At 48.5% G+C, this 27,862-nt stretch overlaps 6 protein-coding genes across 6 annotated transcripts in view; 2 read left to right on the top strand and 4 right to left on the bottom strand.

The window, feature by feature from the left end:
• LOC138600681 (zinc finger protein 420-like) overlaps positions 1–27,862 on the bottom strand; it is a 113,480-nt gene that overhangs the window by 47,087 nt on the left and 38,531 nt on the right. The window lies entirely within an intron of this gene.
• ift46 (intraflagellar transport 46 homolog (Chlamydomonas)) lies at positions 79–4,150 on the top strand. The gene is made up of 5 exons (XM_069672170.1): positions 79–403; positions 2,210–2,529; positions 2,760–2,853; positions 3,546–3,677; positions 3,771–4,150. Exons 1-5 carry the CDS (start codon positions 284–286, stop codon positions 4,122–4,124), a joined length of 1,020 nt encoding a protein of 339 aa, XP_069528271.1. The 5' UTR covers positions 79–283; the 3' UTR covers positions 4,125–4,150.
• On the top strand, positions 4,660–13,157 carry LOC138600672 (RPA-related protein RADX). Its single transcript, XM_069672147.1, is given in 20 exon segments — positions 4,660–4,686; positions 4,689–4,760; positions 5,981–6,092; positions 6,354–6,543; positions 6,613–6,716; positions 6,791–6,928; positions 7,223–7,389; positions 7,547–7,703; positions 8,081–8,189; positions 8,258–8,349; positions 8,437–8,562; positions 9,034–9,138; positions 9,393–9,566; positions 9,645–9,769; positions 10,404–10,657; positions 10,729–10,782; positions 11,502–11,545; positions 11,730–11,996; positions 12,744–12,893; positions 13,008–13,157. Coding segments are annotated over 20 exon segments (2,592 nt in total). The 3' UTR covers positions 13,133–13,157.
• LOC138600699 (C-type lectin domain family 10 member A-like) lies at positions 14,726–18,039 on the bottom strand. Its single transcript, XM_069672177.1, is given in 9 exon segments — positions 14,726–14,994; positions 14,996–15,107; positions 15,305–15,414; positions 15,592–15,746; positions 15,846–15,938; positions 16,466–16,531; positions 16,633–16,722; positions 17,722–17,829; positions 17,982–18,039. Coding segments are annotated over 9 exon segments (879 nt in total). The 3' UTR covers positions 14,726–14,907.
• Positions 19,487–22,772, bottom strand: LOC138600696 (asialoglycoprotein receptor 1-like). The gene is made up of 8 exons (XM_069672173.1): positions 22,150–22,772; positions 21,644–21,751; positions 21,343–21,441; positions 21,010–21,075; positions 20,683–20,775; positions 20,412–20,566; positions 20,038–20,147; positions 19,487–19,794 (listed from the first exon to the last, which is right to left on the bottom strand). The coding sequence occupies exons 1-8, from the start codon at positions 22,301–22,303 to the stop codon at positions 19,638–19,640; spliced, it is 942 nt and encodes a 313-aa protein (XP_069528274.1). The 5' UTR covers positions 22,304–22,772; the 3' UTR covers positions 19,487–19,637.
• Positions 26,216–27,743, bottom strand: cyb5d1 (cytochrome b5 domain containing 1). Its single transcript, XM_069672183.1, has 4 exons — positions 27,623–27,743; positions 26,940–27,016; positions 26,638–26,856; positions 26,216–26,446 (listed from the first exon to the last, which is right to left on the bottom strand). Exons 1-4 carry the CDS (start codon positions 27,741–27,743, stop codon positions 26,216–26,218), a joined length of 648 nt encoding a protein of 215 aa, XP_069528284.1.

Here is a 27,862-nt window from a genome sequence, read left to right as displayed (position 1 = left end):
TTTATTCAAACGCCTCCCATGATGCATTGCGCGGCCCGTTGCCAGGATACACTCCACTCCACTCAGCAGCTAGCAGCGAGCTGCCCGCGCAGACATTAAACAGAAAAACAAAACACACAGAGATCAACAGTGTGTGTGTCTCTATCTCTCTGATACTGTCGCTCCGTGTGTTTGAAGCCTCCTGTGTTGGTCGTTAGCTCATCAGTGCTAGGAGGCTAATGATAAACGGTTAACCTTCGAGGTAAACGAGGCAGTTCTGCACCCCTTAATCCGTTAGCGCCCCATGGACAGGGGCAGAGACATCAGCCTGCTGAAGAACCAGCCGTACGACGAAAGCCTGGAGGTGGTCGACTCCGAGGAGGTCGCGAGCGTCTGCAGCCCGACTCCTCGCAGCCAGAGACAGGTAACAGCCTCCGTTTCTTAAAGGTAACATCCTCCGGTCCTTAAATGTAACAGCCTCCGTTTCTTAAAGGTAACATCCTCCGGTCCTTAAAGGTAACATCCTCCGTTTCTTAAAGGTAACATCCTCCGGTCCTTAAAGGTAACATCCTCCGTTTCTTAAAGGTAACATCCTCCGGTCCTTAAATGTAACATCCTCCGTTTCTTAAAGGTAACATCCTCCGGTCCTTAAAGGTAACAGCACTCCGTTTCTTAAAGGTAACATCCTCCGGTCCTTAAATGTAACATCCTCCAGTCCTTAAAGGTAACATCCTCCGGTCCTTAAAGGTAACATCCTCCGGTCCTTAAATGTAACATCCTCCGGTCCCTAAATGTAACATCCTCCGGTCCCTAAATGTAACATCCTCCGGTCCTTAAATGTAACATCCTCCGTTTCTTAAAGGTAACATCCTCCGGTCCTTAAATGTAACATCCTCCGTTTCTTAAAGGTAACATCCTCCGGTCCTTAAATGTAACATCCTCCGGTCCCTAAATGTAACATCCTCCGGTCCTTAAAGGTAACATCCTCCGTTTCTTAAAGGTAACATCCTCCGGTCCTTAAATGTAACATCCTCCGTTTCTTAAAGGTAACATCCTCCGGTCCTTAAAGGTAACAGCACTCCGTTTCTTAAAGGTAACATCCTCCGGTCCTTAAATGTAACATCCTCCGGTCCTTAAAGGTAACATCCTCCAGTCCTTAAAGGTAACATCCTCCGGTCCTTAAAGGTAACATCCTCCGGTCCTTAAATGTAACATCCTCCGGTCCCTAAATGTAACATCCTCCGGTCCTTAAATGTAACATCCTCCGTTTCTTAAAGGTAACATCCTCCGGTCCTTAAATGTAACATCCTCCGTTTCTTAAAGGTAACATCCTCCGGTCCTTAAATGTAACATCCTCCGTTTCTTAAAGGTAACATCCTCCGGTCCTTAAAGGTAACAGCACTCCGTTTCTTAAAGGTAACATCCTCCGTTTCTTAAAGGTAACATCCTCCGGTCCTTAAATGTAACATCCTCCGGTCCTTAAAGGTAACATCCTCCAGTCCTTAAAGGTAACATCCTCCGGTCCTTAAAGGTAACATTTATAGGAACTTATATTTATTTTAGTCCAGTGGTTCCCAACCTAGGGGTCTGGCCCCTACAAAGGGTCACCATATGAATCTGTGGGGTCATCGGAGGAGTAACTGGAGAGGAAAGGAGGAAAAACCTGTTTGTGGACTTTTGGTGCGTTCCATTTTCCTCGGAAGTTGGAATACCGAACTGGGAATGACGTCACACCTGAGTTGACCGCGTTCCATTACAACAAGTCGGAAATCCAAGTTGGACGCCTCCAGTAAAACAGTTATTGTGCTTGCTCTCTTGGAATACAGACAACTACAGAACAAACATGAGGTCCACAACATGTCCACAGATAGACGTTGGACAGTACTGTGAGTACGACTGAGTCACTGAGACACAGTAAGACAGAAGGGATGATTAACAGTTAATACCACAGCTTTCATTTAGTGTTGATGCACGGAGATATGAGGTCGGGGTTGGTGAGGTTCCTCCGACTTTCCAAGTCTGAAATCCGACCTCAGGGGGCGTTCCAGTTAAAACTTCCGACTGGGAACTCGGAATTTCCAAGTACAAATGGAACGCACCATTTTCTTTCATCTTTGGTCGGGATTCGCAGGAAGGGCGTGGCCTACTGTCTCCTCTGACATCACTGGTTTCTGAGCAGGAGGGGCGTGGCCTGATGTCTTCTCTGACACTGATGATTTCTGTCTTTCAGTCTGAGTCCAGGAGGAGCAGGAGGGGGCGTGGCCTGATGTCAGCAAACAGTGCCACTGACCGGTTTGATGAAGACCACAAGCCTCTGAGGAGCAGAGCTGAGGTTTCTGTTGGGCCTCCAGGGGTCAGTCCACACGAGGAGGAGGAGGAGGAGGAAGAGGAGGAGGAGGAGGAGGAGGAGGAGGAGGACTCTGATGAAGAGGAGGAGGACTCTGACGACGATGAGCCCAGCGGGGCTCCAGAGGGGGCGTATGACCCCGCAGACTACGCCAACCTGCCAGTCAGCAGCGACATCAAGGAGCTGTTCCAGTACATCACACGGTGAGTCTTCTGTGGGTGACTCGACTGACTGAGCACGACTCGATAGATGACTCGTCACATCGAGTTGATTGGGTGTATTGAACATGTGACAGAGTCAGGCAGCAGTTCTGTGTGAACAATGTGTTTGAGATGAAACTGGAGCTCCCACCTGACAGGATCCATAATAATATATAATAATATAATGTATAATATAATAACATTCTATTCTATAATAACATAATGTGTAACAGGTACAGCCCTCAGGCCGTGGAGCTGGAGCACAGCCTGAAGCCGTTCATCCCAGACTTCATCCCGGCGGTGGGAGACATCGATGCTTTCCTGAAGGTACAGACACTCTGAGCTCTCCTTCATCATTTCCTGTTGGTAACGAGCTAATCAACGCTGTGTGACCGACCGTACTGACACGGCGGCCCTTTCCCTCTGACGCCACGCTCATTTTGTCCAAAGCTGTGCTGTGTGCTACAGTAAGTGTATCATATCATCACTTCCTGATTGAGCCTCAACAATAAAACATGTCAATAAACCTCTGCACATGAACAGCTGCTACCAGCTACCAGGGGCCCAGCCGTGTCCACGCCTTTCCTTTCATCTAGCTTACTGACGAGGTTGGTTTGAGCATAGCCTACCTAGCAAACCAGCTACCACGCTACCCTGCAGTAGCTAATGGTGAGTGTTTTTGAGTTATATCCTATCATGTCACAGAGGAAACGGCTAATTGCTAACATAAACTAAGCTCTGACAGAAGCTAACAGTTATCAAAGTCCGTGTTTACCTTTGAACATGGCTGATCGTCCCTCTGGATTTGTGCTGTACGCTGTCTCCTCAGTGTCTGATCAAACAGGAAGTGATGAAGCGACTTTGTTTGTACTGTTCAACCAGCAGGATGACGTTATAACATGTGAGCTCCCTCCCTGAGAGTGACATCACAGATAAATGGCGGCCATGTGAATAAGGTGAATATCCTGATAGCAGCGCATGACTGAGCCCTGATTGCAGCATCTCTGTGTGGCGTTCAGGTGCCGAGGCCTGACGGTAAAGAGGACAGTCTGGGTCTGCTGGTCCTGGACGAGCCCAGCGTGAAGCAGTCGGAGCCCACCGTGCTGTCGCTGTGGCTGTCGGAGGAGAGCAAGCAGCACGGCGCCCCTGAGGTCCTCTCACACATCATATCACAGCTGTGTCTCTGATGTGATGCACAGTAGACTCACCTCTCTCCCCCCTCTCCCCACTCTCTCCTCCTCCAGCTGAAGAAAGTGACGAGTGTCCCCAGTCCTCAATCCAACCCTCGGGTGGTAGACAGCTGGGTGGAGAGCATCAGTGATCTGCACCGCTCCAAACCGGCGGCCAGCGTTCAGTACGGCCGAGCAATGCCCGACATCGACAGCCTGATGCAGGAGTGGCCGGCCGAGCTGGAGGAGCAGCTGGGCCGTCTGCAGCTGCCGCCGGCCCGCCTGAGCTGCAGCGCCGGCCACTACGCCGACATCGTCTGCAGCCTGCTGGACATCCCCGTCTACAGCAGCCGGATCCAGTCTCTACACCTGCTGTTCAGCCTGTACCTGGAGTTCAGAGACTCGCAGCACTTCACACGCAGAGCCTAGAGAGCACACACACACACACACACACACACGCGCGCGCGCGCCTGAGAGCGACATACAGGAAGTCACATGATCTCAGTGGCCCAGGAAGAGTCTGACTGTTTTCTGTCTGTTTTTTAACCATTTCATTGAACCTGATGAAGTGAGACTATGTTTTATCATCAGGTCATTAACAGCACCTGTCCCTTCTCACCTGCTAACAAGAACCAACTCTTCTTCTTCATGTGTTTCATGAATGTGCTTTAAAGTCAGGTGCGAATAAACGTGCTGTAAACAGGTGAGTTTCAGTAAAGGTGGAGGAGGAAACAGATCTTGTGATCACCTTCAGGATGATGTCATTGGTTCATTGACGCCCTGGTTTCCTGTTTGTCAGCACTGTTTAAGCATTTAATAAATAAAATGTGTTCAAATTATTAATTATGAATTGTTTCTGCTGCTTTCTAAATATTACATGTGAACTGTTTCGAGCTGACCGACCCTTTTATCTCACTTTAAGATGAACGTTTAATTAAATTCATCTCTGTCCCGTTCTCCCACAATGCACCGCACTATTATTGTTCCGGTCGCCTGTCCAACATGGCGGCTCCAGGCTGCATCTTCCACAGAACCCTGACCCGGTCCAGATCCGGTCCAAACAAGGTCTAACCCGCCTCGTTATCACAGTCGTTGTTATGATTTCTTTGGTTGATTTATGAGCGTTTAGCTGAAGGCGGGATTTACCTCCACTCTGTCTCCTCCCTCTCTCCTCTCACTCAACCAGACTCCGTTTAAATATCGATCGATTTAAAGTCACTTGGCCTTTAAGCTACAACGCGCTACATACTCATTTTGACTTGAAGTGTTGTCTCATTGGGCTGTCGGCTTTGATATAAACGGCCAGTGTGTCCGGACTTAACCTATGAAACTCTTAAAACAGAACGCATTGAAGTGTGGATCCCCTCTGTCTGCTGTGTGGTAGTCAATTTAAATCTACGTTTCGTATCAGAAACGTCTCTGGGTGGAGTGTGAGTTAGACGAATTTGCCACAAGAAACAAAAGATATAAAAACAATAACAATATTGATGTTGCCTTTTTTGTAAGTTGATAACCGCGACAATCTTAAATAATCTTTTTTTGAATGGGGTTTGGTGTAATACGCAGAACGCGCGACTGGCTGCCTGCGCTCCTCGCGTTGTTCAATTCAGCGTGATTAGCTTCATTTAAATACTTCAAATGAAACCGTTTGCGGACAGAGGTTTGGTCAGTGTGTGGACTTATTTTGTCTGTGTGTGTCTTGTTTTGTTGTTGATGTTTACTCAGCGTCTCTAAACCAACAACCAACCAACTCTACACCCAGATTTCACATCATTTATCCATTTAACTCTTCATTTATATCCGATTTTATTGTGACAGTTTGTTTTTAAAGCCTTCACTTCCTGTGACTGATGCTTCTCTTTTTACTGTGTGCCTTAAAGAAGCTCTTTTAAGTAAAAAATCAGAAACACTTTGAACATGTTGTTAAATGTTTAATGTATTTGTAGTTGTGGAATGTAAATTCTTATTGTCATCAAACCCGGCACAAATGACAAACTGCACTAATACTCCTCTTTTTTCTACTTTTGTTTTCTACTGTCCTGTCTGTCTCATATTTTGTGCCAAGCGCTTTATTTTGAAAGACTTTATATCTATAGATAAATCTTAACTTGCACTGCACGATAAATACCTGCTGTCACTGAGTCAGGTGTCATCAGAGTGTCTCTGGAGAGGTTTCTCTCAGCCCATGTGACAGTGGTGATGTAAAGCAACAGACTGATCAGGTTCATTATTGTCCCCTGAGTTTAATTTTCTGTGGGTGTTTTCCCCTGTGTGTGGTCTTGCAGGCGCCTGTGTCCTCTCCTGTTGTCTGCAGGGAGTCTCTGTATGTGGTGGACGTGCAGCGTTACAGCAGAGACCAGGGATCCTCCGTCTACTTCCCCCAGGCTGTCCTCAACGGTAAGACACTGCAGGACGGGACAGAGGACAAAGTAATTATGTTTGGACAAATAAAACAGGACAAATTAGACTGACCAGCACAATCCAGACAGGAAGGACCATCACAGCTGAGGGGAGACAAACAGAAAGGAGCACACAGAGAGGGACAGAATGTCTGCACAGAAACAAATAAGAAATAAAAACAGCACAAATTAAAAAAAAGACATAAAGGTCATAATAATGGGTCATAATGGTCTGATTGGTTTGTGTCGGGGTCCCCAGGTGACGACCTGTATGACATCACACTGACAGACGGGGACTGTCGCCTTCGAGTCACTCTGGATCCTGGTCTGAACCGGCTGGTGGAGAGAAACGTCATGCAGACGGGGTCAACGCTACGTAACACCACCTTCACCCCCACCATGGCCGCTCAGCTCCCAGAATGCCCTGGGGCCTCTGGAGAGGGAGACAGGTGAGTGAGGACAGGTAGACTGAGCTGCTGAGATGTCATCAGAGTCGGGTTAATGTTTTCCTCCTGCAGCTACAGACTGGTGAGGGCGGAGGTCACAGAGGAGGAGGGTGGAGGCAGGAGGCTTGATGAGGACTGGAGCTCTCTGCCCTGGTTTGGACCGACTGAACCTGAAGGTAACACGAGAGGGCTGTTTTGAAATCAGACTCAGTGTTCAGATCATGATGTGATCGACTGACTGGTCCCACAGGTCCTCTACTGCCTCTGAGAGCCAATCGGAGCGTGTTCCTCCCTCTGTGGAACAATGTGGACTACATTGGGGAGGGGTGGAGGGAAACCCCGCCCACACAGGAAGAGAAGGGGGACGAAGAAGAGGAAGAGGAGGAAGGTACTGTGTATATATATGGATATGGAAATACAGTACTGTGCAAAGGTTTGAGGCAGGTGTGAAAAATGCTGTAAACTAAGAATGCTTTCAAAAATGGAAGTGTTGATAGTTTATTTTCATCACTTAACAAAATGAGAAATGTAAATCAAATCAAAGTTTGCAAAGCGATTATTTTTTATATGTTTGAAAGCATTCTTAGTTTACAGCATTTTTCACACCTGCCTCAAACCTTTGCACAGTACTGTCGGTGTATATGTATTGTTAATAATGTGTAGTAACAGTGTGTGTTGACAGCTCGACGTCCTGCTGTGACCGTGTCGGAGCTGCGTGACTCCTTCCTGTGTGGTCTCCGGAGCGTTGCCAGGGGAACCGTTTATCACCAGCTGTTTGTACGCATTATTAACAAGTCACACCTGATGTATTATGGGAAAACAGACAGGAACTGTGATTGTCCATATAAGGTAAGCAACACACACGACTGTTTAATATGTGATTGATTGGGAAGAGGACCAAGGATAGAACCCTGTGGAACCCCACACTATAAACCCCTTTATCTCTCTCTCTCTCTCTCTCTCTCTCTCTCTGTCTGTGTCTGTCCCTCTCTCTCTCTCTCTCCAGGCAGTGTTGGAGGTGTGTGACCGCACAGGAAGTGTGTGTGTGGTGTTGTGGAACAGTGTGTGTGTCAGCTGGTATTGCTGTCTGAAGCCTGGTGACATCATCAGCCTGAGGCAGTATCGAGTCAAACAGCGTTACCAGGCTGAGCCGGACGATATAGGTACACACACACACACACGCACACACACACGCACACACACACACACACACACACACACACACCATCTTAAGGGGACCTCACCTAGATAACATTCTTTAAAATGTAGAGTGAGTTGATCTGTTTAACAAACTGTACTTCCTGGATCTAATTTCAGTCATTCACCTGTACCTGAGGACACACCTGGACACACACGCACACTCACAGTAACACAACAGAGACCGTCATATATTCACATTATTGTTATTAAATGTAAACGACACAGGACGATGGTTTAACCACACAATGTGACATGTCACCTGTTACTCAGGTGTTTCTCTCACTGATGTAACAAAGATGGTTTGATGAGAACAGACCCCTCACTCTGTTCTTCTGTCCAGAGATCAGCGTGAACAGCAGGAATCCTGCCGCTCGCATCTCTGTTCTCCCAGAATCCTCTGTTTCACCTGAGTATCTACCACCTGCTCCCACCTACAGCTTCTACAACAGGTACACACACACACACACACACACACACACACACACACACGCACTCTGACTCTCTCTCTGTCTGTCAGTAAGGAGCTCCTTGATCGTTCTCATGGAGCGGTGTGTGATGTCATCGGCCTGCTGACATTCTCAGGAAGACGGGAGCGAATCAGGAGCAAGGGTGAGGGTTGCCAGGGTGACAGGGATCACACTGTATGTCACATCAATATGTAGCTTTTTTTAGTTTTGTATGTGATTTCACTGGTAGATGGAAGAGGGGCGGAGCTTTTGGAGTATCACTGGCTGAGATTGGAGGACGGGGCGAGCAATCAGCCAATCATGATGAAGCTCTTCTCCACCTCTCAACCAGAATCCCACCAGAAGCTCCACCCACGTGAGACACACACACACACACACACACACACACACACACACACACACACACACACACACACACAGATTTAGATTTAAAGAAACATTTGTTCTTTGTTCTATCTTTAAACTTCTGTCTCTCTCGCTCTCTGTCTGCCTGTCTGTGTCTGTCTGTCTGTCTGTCTGCCTGTCTGTCTCTCTCGCTCTCTGTCTGCCTGTCTGTGTCTGTCTGTCTGTCTGTCTGTCTGCCTGTCTGTCTGTCTGTCTCTCTCGCTCTCTGTCTGCCTGTCTGTCTGTCTGCCTGTCTGTCTGTCTGTCTGCCTGTCTGCCTGTCTGTCTCTCTCGCTCTCTGTCTGCCTGTCTGTGTCTGTCTGTCTGTCTGTCTGTCTGTGTCTGTGTCTGTCTTTCTGCCTGTCTGCCTGTGTCTGCCTGTCTGTCTGCCTGTCTCCATCTGCCCATCTGTCTGCCTGTCTGTCTTCCTGTCTGTCTTCAGTGTCTGTGGTTGTTTGCAGCAGACTGAAGGTGATCAGAGCAGCAGGTGGCACAGACGCTGGCTTCTACCTGACTAACACGACGTACACACAGGTGTACTGCACAGGTAACTCTCCGTACACAGGTGTGCTGCACAGGTAACTCTCTGTTTACAGGTGTACTGCACAGGTAACTCTCTGTTTACAGGTGTGCTGCACAGGTTACTCTCTGTTTACAGGTGAATTACTGTGTTTCGTTGTTATTTAAGCAGCAGTTGAAGCAGTGAGCCTGGCTTTTATTGATTTTCATGGTTATCACAGTTATCTTGTCTCTCATTGGTCGTCTGAATTCTGTCCTCGCTCCTGATTGGTTGATTGACAGGCCTGGGCCACCACTCAGGGATGAGTTACCGTAAGCTCCGCCCAGTGCGACAGTTCCTCCAGTGGCTGAAGAGCCAGGATGATGGACAGGTGCTGGAGAGGGCTCTGATTGGAGGGTTCTTCACCTATCCGCCTCCTCCCGTCTCCTTGGAAACGTACATGAAACACAGGAGAGGTCAGGTGTCAGTCTGAACGCCTGTTATTATTAAAATCAGACTTTAAGCTCTTACAGCACAGTGTTTGTGTGACACAGGTGAGCCGGGTTTCTTGCGAGGGGCGGAGCTTCAGAGGGAGGTGGAGAGGCTCTGTTACCGGGAGCGACGCACCTTCTGTATCCAGGCAACTGTCACCATGGTTACGTACAGCCGTAGAGGAGAAGTGAGTGATTATATATGTTTGCATTATTTATGTCATTTCTGTGCTGTTATTCACAGACAGATTCATACACCTGCGCAGGTATCACAGGTTTCTGCGCTCCTCCTGCTTGTGTTGTCGGATTGTGTGACTTTGTGTTTTAAATGGTTAGTTTGGTTCCAACACAATATTTAAAGAACACATTAAACCTCAAGCAACACACTGATGCAGGCAGCAGCAGAGCAGCAGCTCCTGTTCTGTGAGCTTAAATCAGTGTTTTTCTGAATGGAGTCTGGTGTGTGTGCAGAGAGCGATGTAACGTCTGTGTGTGGTTAAAACAATCATCTTCCTCTGTAACAAAAAGGTCTATCTCTGTAGGGATCCTTTCTGTCATGTTGTCACACACTTAGAAGAACAATCTGAGCCTGTCAGTGGAAACAACAAGAACTTTTAGTGGACGACCTTTGACCCATCAAGGATTATGTTGCAGCCATTACAGCCTGTTTCACTGCTGCAGCATGAACACATCTACTGGAGACGATCACACACTGTTCGTACCTGTTGGACATAAAGAGCCTCAGTCTGTAAAGAGAGGAGAGAGTGTTCAGAACACTGCTGTTCACCTTCAAACTGAGACTTGTGCTCATGTCTCTCTCAGGAGGATCCCTGTTTGTTCTGGACAGATCGAGCTTCATCTCTCTCCCCCTCCTCCCCTCGCCTCTCCAAGTGCCCTCACCTGTCTCCTGTCCCCTCCCCCTCCTTCTCCTCCTCTTCCTCCTCGCCTCTCCTCCCTCTCCTCTCTACCCCTGGCTCATTCAGACCTCCTCTCTCCTCCTCTTCCTCTTTCCCTCCAACGTCTCCGTCTTCATCTGTCGGCCAGCTGACGCCCCGCCCTCTGGACCGCAGAGCCAGGTGAGACCTCAGGAAACAGACTCCCTGATTTCACGTGTGGACTCTGGATTAACAGTCAGACTGTGTTTCAGCAGGAAGTCGTGTAAGAGGAAGCAGCTGCTGCTCGCTGACACGCCACAGAAGAGGTAAACGTACACCTACTCCACATTCACAGTGCTGCAGTAAATACTCAAGGTACCTTTACTCTGTGCATGCTTCTACTCCACCTCAGAGGTGTTCTTTTTACCTCTCTACATCTGCTTCAGGTATTTTACACATTACAGTTTCTGTCCCCTTCTCATCCAGTATACAACCACGTATCTCCAGATGTGTTCGTTTGGATTGTTTGTGACAAAAAGCTAACTTAGCTTAAACTATTGAACTATTCATGTCGGAAAACCCAACACCTTCACAGTTTCACTGTCTTAGAGTCACACGTGGGCTGAACTCTGTCTGACTACAGCGCGATGAAGCCAAAACAAACAGATGTGACTGAGATTTAATGACAACAGACAGGCTGAGAGAACTACATCAGGAGGCAGGTTTGGAAACAGACTGAACTCACGGTCAGGTCTGTCTGCCAGATGACAAGAACGCTACTTTAAAACGACTGTTTTTTGAATGGAGTTTGGTTTAAACATTTCTGATCCAATGTCAGCATGTCAGAGAATTTCAAAGCATTAGCATTAAGCAGTTTTAGCTCGTCATTACCTAACCCTTGCTAATTAGCCACTTGCTAATCGATGGAAGAAGAGTTAGCTGAGCTGTAGCCAATCAGAGCTCCTGCTGCTGCGGTCCTGTATTGTTATTGGACTGTTCCTTTAATTGTAATAAAGCTGAAGTGAAACTTTCCCTCTCTCTTCAGACACCCGCGGGTCACATTACAGCCAGAACAGAACAACAAGACGGGTAGGTTTCACGCGGTCCGCAGGAGCTCTGTTTTGTGATGTTTATTAGCAGTTGAAGACATGATCACGGCTCTGAATGGTCCCGCCTGATTATCAGTCCTGTCTGACCTCTGAGCTCAACACGATGTCCCCACGAGTGTCCAAAACAGGGATGTGTGTTTAATGATAATCTCGTGTGTCTGCAGTCATCCTGTTTGAAGCCTCCATGGAGTTTCTGGAGAACACAAGGCCTGCTGAAGACGAGGAAGATGATGATGATGATGACACCTCATCCTTCAACACTGCCCCCCTCCCACCTGCCTTCCCTCTGGTTGCCGTGGAGACGCTGCCGATGCGTTACGACCACGCCCATAGGGAGGAACAGGCGGACGCCGTGTCCATGGCGGGGAAGGCGATGGCTGCCGGGAGGTTTGACGTTGGCCAGGAGGACTGTTACACACTGAGACTGAAAGGTTCCTTAATTTCTCATGTAGTGGTTGATGTCAGTCTAACCCATGTAATATAACTGGCCAATGACAGGACAGCACTGAGGTCACATGATCCTTACACCTGATGTTACTGCTGTCACCTGACACAATGTCTGCTGGGAAAAGAAACAAGGCCTAATATTCATTTTGAATCTGAAGTGGACCGAGCGTCCGAGTCTGAGGTGCCTTTAACCTGCATTCTCTAACACCCAGGAGGGGGCGACAAAGAGCAGTCTGATCCTATAGAAGTCTATGAGAAAATGCCTCTCCTATTATTCCCTCAGTAAACATGTTCCTGATGACTTTATGGTCTCAGTCTCTAGTTTCTTCTTCAACACAGCGTGATGTTCATTTAGTCACTGATGCTCCCATTGAGAGTCACACAGACCAGGAAGAGGGGCGGAGTTAGGGCGGGGCTACCTGTGAGTGACAGGTTGTATAATGGGACCTGTGTAAAGTGTTCGGTTGTACTCAAAGACGCTCTGAAGAGTCAGCTGAGCCTTACTTCAGTAAATTAGTTCAGTTTAAAGCCTGTTTTATGCTAGCCAAAATTAGCATCTAGCTTATAGCACAGTAACTGTTCATTGCTAACACAGCTAGAATCAGCTGCTACCTCTTCAGCTCGGTTGGACTAACAACAGTAGTCTACAACTAATGGGTGACATCACAGTGGCCACGCCCACTTCCTGTATACAGTCTATGGTTGGAACTTACATGGCTCTCTGTGTGCAGCTCTGTCAGACGGTGTGCTGGTGGACGCCATCTTCCTCCCTCACTCCTCCTCTTCCTCTCTCTCTCCCGCCCTCCTCCATCACTCCAACACCTGGAACTCCATCTTATCACACGGAGCCTTCTCCTCACACACACCTCCACCGTCACCAGGTGAGTCCACACACACACACACACATACACACACACACCTGATTTACTGTTGGTTTTACTTTCAATAAAAACATGTTGTCAGATAGATGATGAAGGCTTCCCTCTCTCTCTCAGCTGACCTCATCGCCATGGCGGCACAGCTGGCCAATCAGAGGCTGGTATGTGTCCTGGAGGCGTGTCACCTGGGCGGAGATAAAACTGAACTCATCCTGAGCCGAGCCTTTCACCTGACCATCTGACACACACACACACACACACACACACACACACACACACACACACACAGATGCCTCTTAACCCTGATGCATGATGGGAGATGTAGTTTTTAACGTGTTCGTGACATTTATCATTTTTAATGATATTTAATTGTATTTATGGTTTTTTCTACGATGTGTAAACGACCAAGGTTCGTGTTGATGCACTTTAATGAGGGTGGGAGTTGTAGTTTTTTTCCACTCTATAATTGGACTACATTTCAGAAGCAGCAGGTACACATTTAAGCTTCTTTTTGTCATTCAGATTCTGACCTTCATATTGTGTAAATAATGACATGTATGCATATAAATTTAACATATATGTGTGGGGTTACATCTTTGTGTTTCAGGGGTCATAGGTGTAATTATGCTCAGTGTGTTATTAGTTCCTACTTAATAAAACAGGTGTAATTGTGTCTGTTGTAATAGAAACAAAGCAGGAAAGAGGGATTAAAACACTCGATGTTAGACGAGAGCGAGCTCCGTGACTCTTTGTTCACAGTGACGCCTTCATGAAGGAAACCCTGCAGTGTGGCAGAGGCGTCGCTCAGTGAATCCTCTTACAGGTTGTGTGTTTGTTAAAGTGTCTTTTGAAGAGTTCCTCAGAGCTCCACTCGGTGTTGTGTTTTAATTCACTTTCAGTCTGAACATTTCAGGTCTTGTGTTTGACCCTCAGAGGTCAGCATCTTCTGAGAATTGAGTTGAAAAGTTAAATAACTTCTTTTCTCTGTCCTTCTGTTGTTTAGAAACATAGAAATGATCGTGTCTGTGTCTCTGTGTGGCCCAGAACTGTTACTAACACCTCACAGACATTTAGTCTGATGTTTTAAGCAGCTGCTCACTGAACAGGAGACAATAGAGTATTTGTTGGAGAGGCTGGAGTGAAATACTCCCGTTTCTCTGCAGGCGACGGCTCAGAGCGGGACAGAATCTGAAACATGACGAGAATATACCGGTGGAACGTCTAATAAACCTTCAGGTCTGCAGTCGACATTTCAAACCTGACGACTGTGAATGAGACGTGACATCGGAGGCGGCGTCCGAGATTGAGGAAGTGTAGTTTAGCGAGCTCCCTGGCCTCAGTCAGATGACACATTTTATGTAGTCTGGCGGAGGTTTTCCGGGGCCCGTTGGAGAAGCGGATCGCGTCCTCAAAAGCCACAGAGAGAAATAATGGCATTAGCTCCCCATGATAGCATGATAGGAGAGAGGGTGAAAATCGGCAAACTGGCCCTTTAAGCGCTGGATGAATCCACACGTGGTGCTCTAGAGAGTATTTGTCAAATAAACAGCGTCGATATTTACTGGTCGAGGTTTGATTTTAACCAAGCAGCAGCTGCAGGCGCTGAGAAATGAGGCCAACGGGGCGGTGCCAAAGGCTGCAGTTCCTCAAGTGTCCACCAAAGGCTGGCACCAGAAGTGAGTCTGTCCCCATGGAGCCCCATGTTAAAATAGCTACTATCACTGCTCCTCCCCCTCTTCTAAATACGGTCACTTGTTACAAAAGATGACAACGTCTAAAATGCCTTCAGGCTTCAGAAAGGAAGTGGACAAACCAGGGGGTGACGTCACCATGGATACACTCATTATTTATTCAGTCTGTAATCACAACACATAATTGAACCACTGCAACAACTCTGCACATGAACTCTGAATCTGTTTTAAGAAGCCATACAGTGTGAGGAGGCAGGTATCAAGACCCTGGACTTAACTACTCGGAGCGGACCAGCCTCACCAGCTGTGATCACATGAATTATTGTTTATTTTAACAGTCGATGTGAGCAGTCTGTGGGCTGGGCCTGTTTAGCTGCGCGTGCTGTGTCTCTGGCAGATGTAGCGTAGCTTGGAGGAGCAGTGCAGGTCGTTGAGGCGTCCGTCGTGGTGAAGGTGAGCACAGTCTTCATCTCCAGGGCCGAGACCGTGATGGGTCCAGCTGTCAGGCTGACCGGGCATCCAGCGCCTGGACACCACAAAGACACATAACGATGCACAATATATTACATACAGTAATGGGCCTGTTAGCGTCTAAGCTATGTTGGCAGGCTGATGTATTGAGCATTTAAGCGTCCTGGCTTCTTGACTTCTTGTGTTGTTGAGATACAAGAATGAGACGGACAACTCGTAATAAAAACACCTGTAATAGAAAAGAGAGCCCACCTGCGGTTCATGACGTACGGCGTCTCGTTGACCCACTCCCACCTCCCTGTTCTCTCGTCAGTCAGACCCACCCAGTAGAAGGCCCCCCTGGTGTGACCGGTCACAAAGTCCTGCACCAGAGGAACAGTCAGACATACAGGTAGACGTTAACCTTCATGTGGAACCTGTTTCAAAGCAAGCCTGAAAAACGAGGTTCAGGTGTCCCACAGGGATCCTCTCCGGGTCCTCAGCTGTTTACACTACACACAGATCATATTACTTCCTAACAGACAGACAGGCTGTCTCACCCACTCCTCGTCTGACATGAGTATGACCAGGTGAGATTCGTGGCCGTTGCACCAGTCTCTGGCTTTGTGCCAGTCCAGCGGTGTCTTGCTGAACAAGTAACAGCTGGATTGGAAAAAATCCCAGTTCAGAGGACAACATCCATCTGCCGTCGAACCTGGGAGACAGACAGAGAGACAGACAGGTCAGGAGACAAGGAGAGAGACAACTTACCTGTCTGGGTCCCCAATTGCCTTTCTGAGGACACAGTGTGTACCGTTGTTGATGTAGCGTTCCAGGGAACATTTGAGGGAGGCGACGGTCCTTCCGATATAGTCCAGAGTTGACAGCTGCTTTAAGGCCTCCGACACTGAACACACACACACACACACACACAGAATATGTACACACAATGTTAATGTAATAAAGGGATCATATTGTACCACGGTCTGGGTACCATACTAGGATTGGTTGCAGGGCGACAGTAATGAAAACTCTGACTGTGAAGAAGGACAAACTTGATTTACTTAAACGCGGAGCGTCATCCTGCAGTACCGCTGAACACCACAGGATGGCGCCTGTACCACACAAGCAGCAGGAAGTACACTGCCCCTCATTTGCGGTATTAGTCAAAGCCTGGGATGTTACCATGGAAACAGAGTCACAGCTTTTTAACCATGGTACAGGTGGGATCATGCGTCTTGAACCCTGTGAGGGTCATTCAACTCTTAGGTAAAACCGTTTAAACCAATCAGAGTGACGAGTTCAGCGTGACGAGTTCAGCGTGACGAGTTCAGCGTGACGTGCTGCAGCTCTCTGTAACAGTGCAAAGATGAGTAAAGAGAAGGCTCCTGCTCTGCTGGCCTGAATCGTCTTCAGGTGGGACGTCAGACACACCTGAGCTCAGCTGGTCCTTGTTGCTCTCCACAGCAAACTTCAGGCGGTGAACTTCTTTAGCTGCGTCTGAGACAGAGAGCGAGGGTTCAGGTGAATCACAGTGAAGTCCTGCAGAGGACGGAGGAGCGTCTCAGTCCTGACTGAAGGAACAACAACAGGTGTGTTACCTGCAGCCAGCTGCTGCACAGCGCCCACTGATTCACTCAGGTTAGACACTCTGTTCTCCACCGACCACAGCCGGCCTGATGTCGTCGAGTCTGCAGACAGACAGGCAGAGACACAGACAGGCAGAGAGACAGGCAGGCAGAGAGACAGACAGGCGGAGAAACAGACAGGCAGAGAGGCAGACAGGCAGGCAGAGAAACAGACAGACAGGCAGAGAGACAGACAGGCAGAGAAACAGACAGGCAGACAGACAGGCAGAGACACAGACAGACAGGCAGAGAGACAGGCAGGCAGGCAGAAACACAGACAGGCAGAGAGACAGACAGGCAGAGAAACAGACAGACAGGCAGAGAGAGAGACAGGCAGGCAGAGACACAGACAGGCAGAGAGAGAGACAGACAGGCAGAGACACAGACAGGCAGAGAAACAGACAGGCAGAGAGACAGACACACAGACAGACAGAGAGTCAGACACACAGACAGGCAGGCAGAGACATAGGCAGAGAGACAGACAGTCAGAGAGACAGGCAGGCAGAGACACAGACAGACAGAGAGTCAGACAGACAGGCAGAGAGACAGGCAGGCAGAGACACAGACAGGCAGAGAAACAGACAGGCAGAGAAACAGACAGGCAGAGACACAGACAGGCAGAGAGACAGACAGACAGACAGACAGAATTTGTTTGAAAGAAAGAGTTTGAAATGAATCATCAGCATGTTAGCATGTTAGCATGTTAGCATGTTAACGTCCAGCTGACTCTGATGAGGTTCTTTGTCCTTAAACCAAAGTGTTGGACACATTCACAGGTGACCTGATGGTGGCGCTATGTGTACGTCAGAGGATCAGCAAGTTAATACAACTCATGCTGAAGTCAAACACGTATTCTTTCCTCAATACAACATCAGAGAGTGCGTGCATGTGTGTGTGTGCGCGTGTGTGTGTGCGTGTGCGCGTGTGTGTGTGTGTGTGTGCGTGTGTGCGTGTACGAGTGCGTGCGTGTGTGTGCGTGTGTGTGTGTGCGTGTGTGTGTGTGCGTGTGCGCGTGCGTGTGCGTGTGTGTGTGCGTGTGCGTGTGTGTGTGTGCGCGCTCACTGCTGGCTCCCAGTGCTATGATCAGAATCAGGATAACTGCAGCCGTCAGAGCCGGAAACAACCAGCGTCTGAACCTGGAGACTCCTGAGAAATAGACAGGCCGAGGCTCTGACAGACAGACAGACAGACAGACAGACAGACAGGTACAGAGACAGACAGATAGGGAGAGGAGGTGACTTTTGATAAATCACCAGCTACCTTCATAAACACGCAGTTTGCTCGTACCTCACAGACAGACAGGTGGAGAGACGGACAGCTACCTTTGTTCCAGAAGGAGCTGCTGTCATCTTCAGCGTTGTCATGGTACTCAGTCGTCATGGCGATGTCTTCCTGTCTGTCTCTGTGCTTCTTTAACTGTCGGTGTGTTCCTCCTCGTCGCCGTCCTTACGATGAACACGACAAACACTCTGACTGACAAACAGTGAGCGGGCGGTCATTGCCCACCAGGACGCACTTTGACCTGCAACACAGAGAGTGTGTGTGTGTGTGTGTGTGTGTTGGCCCAGTCTGCAGACAGCTGAAGTGTACTGGTCCCTGGTGAAACAACTGTTTGCAGCTCGTTAGCTACAAAGCTGAAGACGAAGCTGAATGACGCTAACAATGAAATAAGGTTATTTACACTGAAGCGTCTGTATCATGTCAGAGGAGGTGAGGAGGTGAGGAGGTGGTGGAGGTGAGGAGGTGAGGAGGTGAGGAGGTGAGGAGGTTGGTTAGGGTTAGGTCCCTTTTCCCAGGGATAAGGGACTTTTGAGGAACGTGGTGTGTTTCGGCTGCAGGGTCAGTTACAGGGAGAACACTTCACAGCTCGAGGGAACATTTTAAAAATCAGTCTTTGCTACGACACACCGCTCACACACCGTTCACACACACACACACCGTTCACACACTGCTCACACACTGCTCACACACCGTTCACACACACACACACCGCTCACACACCGTTCACACACTGCTCACACACCGTTCACACACCGTTCACACACTGCTCACACACCGCTCACACACTGCTCACACACCGTTCACACACCGTTCACACACTGCTCACTCACCGTTCACACACACACACACCGCTCACACACCGTTCACACACTGCTCACACACCGTTCACACACCGTTCACACACTGCTCACTCACCGTTCACACACACACACACCGCTCACACACCGTTCACACACTGCTCACACACCGTTCACACACCGTTCACACACTGCTCACACACCGCTCACACACTGCTCACTCACACACACACACACACTGCTCACACACACACACACACACCGTTCACACACCGTTCACACACTGCTCACTCACACACACACACACCGTTCACACACTGCTCACACACACACACACCGCTCACACACCGTTCACACACCGCTCACACACCGTTCACACACTGCTCACTCACCGTTCACACACACACACACCGCTCACACACCGTTCACACACTGCTCACACACCGTTCACACACCATTCACACACTGCTCACACACCGTTCACACACTGCTCACACACTGCTCACACACCGTTCACACACCATTCACACACTGCTCACACACCGTTCACACACCGTTCACACACTGCTCACACACACACCGTTCACACACTGCTCACACACCGTTCACACACTTCTCACACACCGTTCACACACTGCTCACACACACACACACACTGTTCCTAGCTCCTGGTGCTGTATGTTCTGGGAGCTTCGGTTGGAGACCGGTTGTAGTCACGCAGTGATAAATGATCAAACAGAATTACTCTGTGAGTAAAGCAACACCTTTATTTCCATTCTGTCACATTACAGTAAGTCAGGCTCACATCAGTGTTCTAAGGTCTGTGTGACCAGTGTCCTGTCAAACAGTCTCAACTGTTGAAAGCTACAGCAGGATGAGCCGCGTGTGGGCGGAGCCTGTTTAGCTGCGCATGCTGTGTCTCTGGCAGATGAAGCGCATCTTGGTGGAGCAGTGCAGGTCGTTGAGGCGTCCGATGTGGTGCAGGTGAGCACAGTCTTCGTCCCCGTGGCCCAAACCGTGTCCAGACCAGCTGTCAGGCTGACCGGGCATCCAGCGCCTGGACACACACACACACACACACACACACACCATGTTAACAAAGGAGACCTGGCTCACTGAACGGTATTAGCTCATTACAGCCTGTTAGCCTGTAAGCTAAGTTGACGATGAGGACTCATCCTTTGGTTTGTGGACGACTGTTGTTCACTGATTAAAGTTTAAAATATCAGAACTGACTCCCGGCTGACTTCCTGTCTGTGAGACCAGCCTGCACACCATCAGTGAGTCAGACAGGATGTACCTGTGCTCCATGGTGTACGGTGTCTGGTTGATCCACTCCCAGCGCCCGGTCCTCCAGTCCGACAGACCGACCCAGAACAAGACAGGAACTGAGCGACGGGTCACATAGTCCTGAACAGACACACAAGGATCAGTCAAACTCGTGTGTGCATCAGGTACAGTTCAGGGCCTGTTAGCCTGGGAGCTATGTTCAGGCTAACATGTTAACTATGAAGCTAATGTTTCATTTGTCTATAGCGTGTTAGCTTTGTATCATGCTAAAGCTAGCATGGTTACTGTGTACAGCTTTAACAGACACCGAGGTCTTCTCTTCACAGAATTACAGCCACTCAGACAGACAGAGAGACAGACAGGCAGGCAGACAGGCTGTCTCACCCACGCCTTGTCACTGTGCAGAATGAGCAGGTGAGCTTCGTGTTTCTCACACCACACTCTGGACTCGTTCCAGGACAGAGCCAACGTGCTGAAGTAGTAACAGCTGAAGTCGAACTGATCCCAGCCCACAGGACAACAACCGCCCACGCCAGACCCTGAGACAGGTACACAGACAGACAGGTACACAGGTGTCAGTATGTCTCTGCCTGTATGTGGGCTGTAGATACGTGACCGTGTGTGTGTGTGTGTGTGTGTGTGTGTGTTTGTGTACTGTTGTTGACGATGCTTTCAAGGGAACATTTGAGCGAAGCGACACTCCTGCTGAGAGAATCCACGACTGACAGCTGCTTCAACGCCTCCGACACTGAACAGACACACACACACACACACACACACACACACACACACACACTCACAGTAAATACAGTTTTTATACACACATGTAACATCAGCAGGCACACAGTTCATCCTGCTCAGGCTCAGGGGAACACACAGAGTAATGTGTGACCATACGACTCACAGGCTGTAAATCTAAGCTCGCTAACATTAGCAGTGACGTCTGACGAGTTCAAACCACCTCTGCTGAGCAGTCACACACCTGAGGTCAGCTGGTCTCTGTTGTTCTCCACAGAAAACTGCAGCCGCTGAACTTCTTTGGCTGTTTCTGAAGTGAAGGTGACAAGTTAGCATGTTAGCATGTTGCTGCGGTTACAAGCAACAATCAACTGCCGGGGGTGCAAAATGAAGCCAGTGCAAATGCTGCAGTTCCTCTGGTGTCCACTTGAGGCTGTCTCCAGCAGTGAGTCAGTCCCCATAGAGCCCCATGTTAAAGCGTGTCAGGGCCTCCAGCAGAGGGCTGTCCATGTAGAGTTCCTGAAAGTGATCTAAGTAAACGTGTGTGTGTGTGTGTGTGTGTGTGTGTGTGTGTTACCTTGAGCCTGCTGCAGGGAGGTGTTCAGTGATTTGATGACGTTGCTGAGATTGGAAACCCTCTGCTCCACAGACCATAGACGACTGGACGTCTTTGTGTCTGATCACACACACACACACACACACACACACACACACACACGGACAACAGTACATTAGGTACAGTGTGTCACAAAATGATCTTTTCAAACACAAAATGTTTGACTCAGAATGATCACATGCATCCACACATCCAAAAACCAGTGCGTGTGTGTGTGCGTGTGTGTGTGTGTGCGTGTGTGTGTGTGTGTGTGTGTGCTCACTGCTGGCTCCCAGCACGATGATCAGAATCAGGATGACAGTCGCCGTCAGAACAGGAAACAACCAACGTTTGATGATGGAGACAACTGTGAGAGAGACAGGAGGACCATCTGACAGACAGACAGACAGACAGGCAGAGAGACAGGTGGGAAACAGGTTAGAAGTATTATTAGTATTTAAGTATTAATAGCATCCAAATGGTCCTCCCAGACAGACAGGCAGACAGACACACAGACAGACAGACAGGCAGGCAGAGAGGCAGACAGACAGACAGGCAGACAGACAGACAGAGAGGCAGACAGACAGGCAGGCAGGCAGGCAGGCAGGCAGACAGACAGGCAGGCAGAGAGGCAGACAGGCAGGCAGGCAGAGAGGCAGGCAGACAGACAGGCAGACAGACATACAGACAGACAGAGAGGCAGGCAGACAGACATACAGACAGACAGAGAGGCAGGCAGAGTGGCAGGCAGACAGACAGGCAGACAGGCAGACAGACAGGCAGACAGACCTTTGATCCAGAGGGCGCTTCTGTCCTGCTCTTTGTCTCGATGGTAGTCCATCATGATGACGTCTGTGGCTCTTAAAGAGAACAGAATCACATCTACACTCTGATCTTTGTATCCGCCTCTCACAGCCTTCATCAGCTGGATCACCGGCCTCATTCAAGACTCAACATCACAGGCAGAGGTGGGTTCTTTAGGGGACGGAATGTTAGCCCCAGTCGAACTACAGGAAGTGCTCTATAAAAGGAACCTGTCCCCATCTTTATCTCTGATGTCCGTCCAGAAAATACGTCCATCAGAGAACTGCCTGACCATCTTCATGTTTCCTTTAGTGCCAAAGCTATCGGTGATGGATGTGTGTACATCCACGGGTACACTGCTAACGGGAGCTGCTAGCAGGAGCTGCTAATGGGAGCTGGAGATGCTTCTTATAAACCCTCGTCTGATTGGCTCTCAGGTTTCTTCCACATGATTAAGTGTGAAGTAGCTAGCGCCATGTTGAGACTAGCTGATTAGCTTGATCAGACACTGGCCCCACATGGACACTCAGGAGCTGACGGTCAAAGGACAGTGAGTCTGTTCAGTATTCAGCCCTGCAGTGCAGACACACCGTGTTCACATGCTAGAGTAAAGCATGTAGTGTTTAGCACGTTAGCATTTTAGCATGAGTCAGTACATCAGGCCCCAGGTTGACTGAGTAGCTGTTGTGGACCTCTCTGTCACATCACATGACCTCGGCTCCTGTCACCAGAACATTTGTCGTTCTCAAAGCAAACTGCTAAAATGAGTCACATGAACAGGATCACGTGGACGCCACACTGTAAAAATGAACGTGTGAACATCTACTGATGTGCTCGGAGCACCAACATTAGATGGTCACTGGAGCTGAGAGTGTTCATAACATCAAGAAAACAACATGCTTTGATTTTACAGTGATGTAATCTATAGATACCTTGTGTATGACGATCTCCTCACAAAACAACAAAGCAAACATCAGCTGAAATGCTGATTTATACCAACAGACACTGACCTTGTTAAAGACTCAAACAGGCGCCGCGGAGAGAAGTCGCTTTCTGTCAAAGTTCTGCAGAAACAACCGAACGCTGGTTTCTTCCTCCTCCCATCTTTAAATCTGTCAGCTCATCACTTCAGAAAGGCGCCTGGATCCACGCCAACATTTCATAACCCTGCTCCGATGTGCAGGTCGCCTTGTTTCCGGTGAGTCATGCTAACATTCACAGCAGTCACTTCCCTTTAATTCTCACACAATAATCAGAATCTACAGAAGGACCAACGGATTTCAGTCGACACTTCCTCAAAAGGATCCACGTTCACATGAAGGTTCACAAACATGCAGATCAACCTGTAACATCGGAGCTCCTGTTAGCATCCATCCAACACTCGGAGGTCCACATGAACGTGAGAACGACGACTCATCCACAGGAGCTCGTCTGCTGTTACATTCACAGATGAGGGTAAACAGCAGTGGATTAACCCACAGGTCTGAAAAGCGGAGCCAATGCAGAAGTGCTAATTGATAAGTGATCCCATAGAAGTCTATGAGAACATGCTCCTCCTCCTCTCCTGATGTATTCCCCCAGTAAACATGTTCCTGATGACTTTATGGTCTCAGTCTCTAGTTTCAAGTCTTCTTCAACACAGCATGATGTTCATTTAGTCACTGATGCTCCCATTGAGAGTCACACAGACCAGGAAGAGGGGGGGGTCTAGGGCGGGGCTACCTGTGAGTGACAGGTGTACGGTTGTGTTAAAAGACAGTGGGTCTCGTTCATGAAACGTTAGTAAACGTGTGCGTAGATTTGCACATAAGCCTACGCTACTAAAAACCTACTCCGGATTCATGAACACCGCGGGAAACTCAGATCTGATCGTAACACGTGTATGATCAGGAATGCCCATCCATCGTAAAGTGACAGCGCGCTCCCGCTAATCAGCTGTTAGCATAAATCCACGCCCATGAATTGCCAATGACCACCATATAAGGAGGTGTAGATGCATCCAGTCGACCTGTCAGTCATGGCGCAAACAAAGAAAGAGAGAGAAAGAAAAAAGAATTTTTCCGAAGCGGAGAAATAATTTTGGGTGAAGTGAAGTTAAGAAAACACATTTTATTTTCTTCTGTTAGCAGTGGTGTGACAGGGACAGGCAGAGCGAAGGCCTGGAGGGAGGTGACAGATGCCGTTAATGTTGTCTCTGTAGTCCAAAGAACCGTGTCCGAGGTGAAGCGGAAATGGTTTCACATGAAACTGGAGAAAAAAAACACATCAGCCACAGGAGGAGGAGGCTCACAGTCACAACGCTGGCATAACTGGGGAGACCTCTCTGTCAGGAATGACACCTGACGGAGACAGCGACATGCCTCCACTGGAGTCAACATCAAACCCAGATGGTAAGGTGATAAGTGTTGTATCGTAATACATTAAACCATCACTGATAGCTTAGTGGTCAGTGTAGTTTAACCTAGGTCGTACAGTCTCACCAAACAAACAGAAGATTCATTTGTGGGGTTTTCTCTCCGGATTGAATGAAGTGGAAACGGGAAACCAGAAATGTTATATTGTGCGTAATGGATCAAATCTGAATCAGTGATGGCTGTCGAGTGTAGAGCTATTTAACATCTATTGTAACAAAGGATACGGATAACATATAGCCCACAGCAGCTTTGTATGCATCGCCTAAAGCTCTGTTTCATACAGCTCCAAATAAGTCCGTCTGCAGCCAACGTAAATTAAACATTTTTCACATCAGATTTATTAAAGGTTTCTTTCAGATGATCAAAGAGCCACACAAAAAAACAAAAAAACAAACGTGTTTGATTATAATAATTTTCTAAATGTGTTATATTTTAATGGTTTGTCATGTTTAGGCTACATCACGTGTTTCAAAGGCATCTGCGTATTGTGTTCATAACAGAGCGCAGTATGAATTAAAATTATAATTTCCAATAGTGACCAGCATTATTTATGTGCATTCTTAAATTCACACAAGCACTACGCGTGGTCAGCAGCATGTGTAGATTTTGTTAGTAGCTACGAAAAGATCGGAGCTGCTAAAATATTGATGAATGCGGAGATGCACGTAAATGTCCGTCTGCGAACAGTTCGAACACAAATTGGTTCTGCTCACGTTTCATGAATGAGACCCAGTGTGAGCAGTGGGTTCTTCACGTTCTCCTGCCTGACCTGCCTGCCTGCTTCAGACCTCTGCTGCTCCTCAGAGTAAATCAGTGCTCTTTATTAAACGTGTTCAGTAGTGCTCAGAGACCAGAGGCCTCTATCAGCATGAGCAGCAAACCTACGCAGGTATTTATTGTAATTATCTGTAAGTGATCCAGAGCGGGGTCTCTCCAGGACGCCTTCAGGAACACGTCCAGCTGCTCTCCTGTCAGACCCCACAATGTGTCCAGGTTCTGTACCAGAAGCCTGAACCTGCACGATCTCCAGGACTCCAGGAACACACTGATGAGTCATTGCTCTCTGCTCTCTGATTCGTTGTCCTTACTATCACTGAACTGCAGGTGGCAGTATTGCACGAGGGAAAGCAGAGAAGAGGAACTCTCCATGGAGGTACCCATGGGTCAAACATCACGATGACAGAATGTTTGGGATCATGTCTGAACCCTGAGATATTTACAGTGCTCCAGGAACCACTGACTATCCTGGGTTAAAGTTAGCACACATCCTAGCACACATGTCACATCTCAACAGAGTTAACTTCTCTCTGTTTCAGCCGTGACCTCTGGACATGTCAGCACATCCACCCTGTGTATCGACCTTACAGATCCACAGAGTGACCTACTGCAGTCAGTTCCATGAACACCACGTTCACTGTATATAGGATATATAATAATATATATATAGAATGGAATAATGGACTTAGATTGACCAGGTGCTTTAAGGTCCATGTTTGAATGAAGTGAAATAAGTCTTAAACATTAAACAGAACACGGTCTGCAGGTAACGCTCACGTGAAGTATCATGAGGACCTCTTTAACACTTTATGTGTTTGTCATTGTCCTATGTCCTCACAGGCCCCTGAAGGGGTCAGAGGTCAGCCCTCAGTGAGGTCATCGTTGAAGTGGAGCAGGATGGCGGGGCTGAACAGGTCTGGGTCCAGTCCCAGCTGCTGGAGCTCGTGGTCCTCGTCCAGGACGTTGTTCTCGCTGAGCGTCCGGCTCATGTCCAGAGTCGCTCTGCCGTGCTTCCAGGTGTAGCTGCAGGCGTGAGCGTTGTAGCGCAGGTAGCGCTGAAGGATCTCAGCCAGGGTCTCCTCTGAACACACCTGAGAAACACACGATCACTGAGCACAGAGCTGTTGACTTAGACAGAGCTAGCTTAGCTGCTGGCTAGTTTCAGGTAACATTGTTGTCGATGACAGTTACAGCTTAAACAAATAATATTTAAACATCTGATGGGGCGGAGCTACACAGGTAGCCCAGCTGACAGTGAGCAGGTGAGGTGTGGACAGGTCACCTGTAGTTTCTGCTCCTGTGACGTCAGCGTGTTGACCACTCGTATCCACCTAGTTTTAGCCGACAGCAGCCCCACCTCGTAGCGGCCGTCTCTCCACCAGGGCGGGCCGATGTCAGTGGCCCAGTCGGACCGCGGGCCGGCGGGGGGAACGTGCACGAAGCGCCCCCTGGGGGTGTAGTACCTCTCACAGGAAGTCAGTGGATCGACGTATCTCAGGACCTGAGGGCAGAGGACAGGTACATGCAGGTAAAGCAGCAGAGCTGAAAGCTGCTCACTGATTGGCTGGTTTGATTAGTGCTCACGTCTTTGGTTTCAGGGTCGAACCAGGAGCTGATGTCCTTCCCTGCACATTGCATTATGGGTAACAGGAGGTCGTCACCTGCAGAGAAACATGTGTCACATCAAACTTACTGTCCCTTCTTTCATTTCATGTTACAGCTGCTCAGGCGGGGCGGGATGTGTATCAGTTGATTGACAGCTGTTCTAACCATAGACTGTATGTAACAGGTGTAATTGAACAGTTGACTCCTCAGAGTGTTTGAGTCCAACTGAACACTGAACAAGACTGATTTAATGTTGCCATGGTAGCGACCTGTCACTCACAGGTAGCCCCACCCTTAACCCTCCCCTGCTCTGTGGTCTGTGTGACTCTAAATGAACATCAAAGACTTGAACATAGAGATTGAGACCATGTTTTTATGAAGTGTTTGCATTAGAGGATCCTGTCAGCTGGTTGTATCTGTTGTAAGAGTGACACACACACAACACGACCTCTAACAGAACTATATGTCATCATACATGTGTTTTATTCTCTCTATATAATAGTGTAAGAGTCACATGGGACATATTCTGCATGGACAAACTCTACACCACTTTTCCCTGATTATACTTGTACTTCTGTCTCTCACAGAGTTTTAGTACAGGGTCATTTCTGTGTTTTTACTGCAGTGAGGGGTCTCAATACTTCCACTAGTCTGATGCTCACCTTTGTGTTGTTCCACCAGCGGGGTCAGGTCACACACTCTGCCCAGAAACGACACCCACAGGTCGGCAGCGGTGTTGTGAGCCGCCACCTCTGCGGGAGTGAAGTAGCTGGGTCTGTCCATCTCTCACAGAGCGCTACTTCAGTCTGAACTCACAGGAAACACGTCTTTAATCCGCTCAAACACGGCAAAACAAGCTCCTTTTTGTCCCGTCTGTTGCTGCGGTGTTGTCGCTTTACCAT

The sequence above is a fragment of the Semicossyphus pulcher genome, unplaced genomic scaffold (assembly GCF_022749685.1).
Source record: "Semicossyphus pulcher isolate SPU_LCO1_2020_fin unplaced genomic scaffold, fSemPul1.0.p SCAF_21, whole genome shotgun sequence".
Taxonomy (NCBI): domain Eukaryota; kingdom Metazoa; phylum Chordata; class Actinopteri; order Labriformes; family Labridae; genus Semicossyphus; species Semicossyphus pulcher.
Note: the sequence above shows the minus strand (reverse complement) of the source record. Positions and strands in the feature narration are given on the sequence as shown.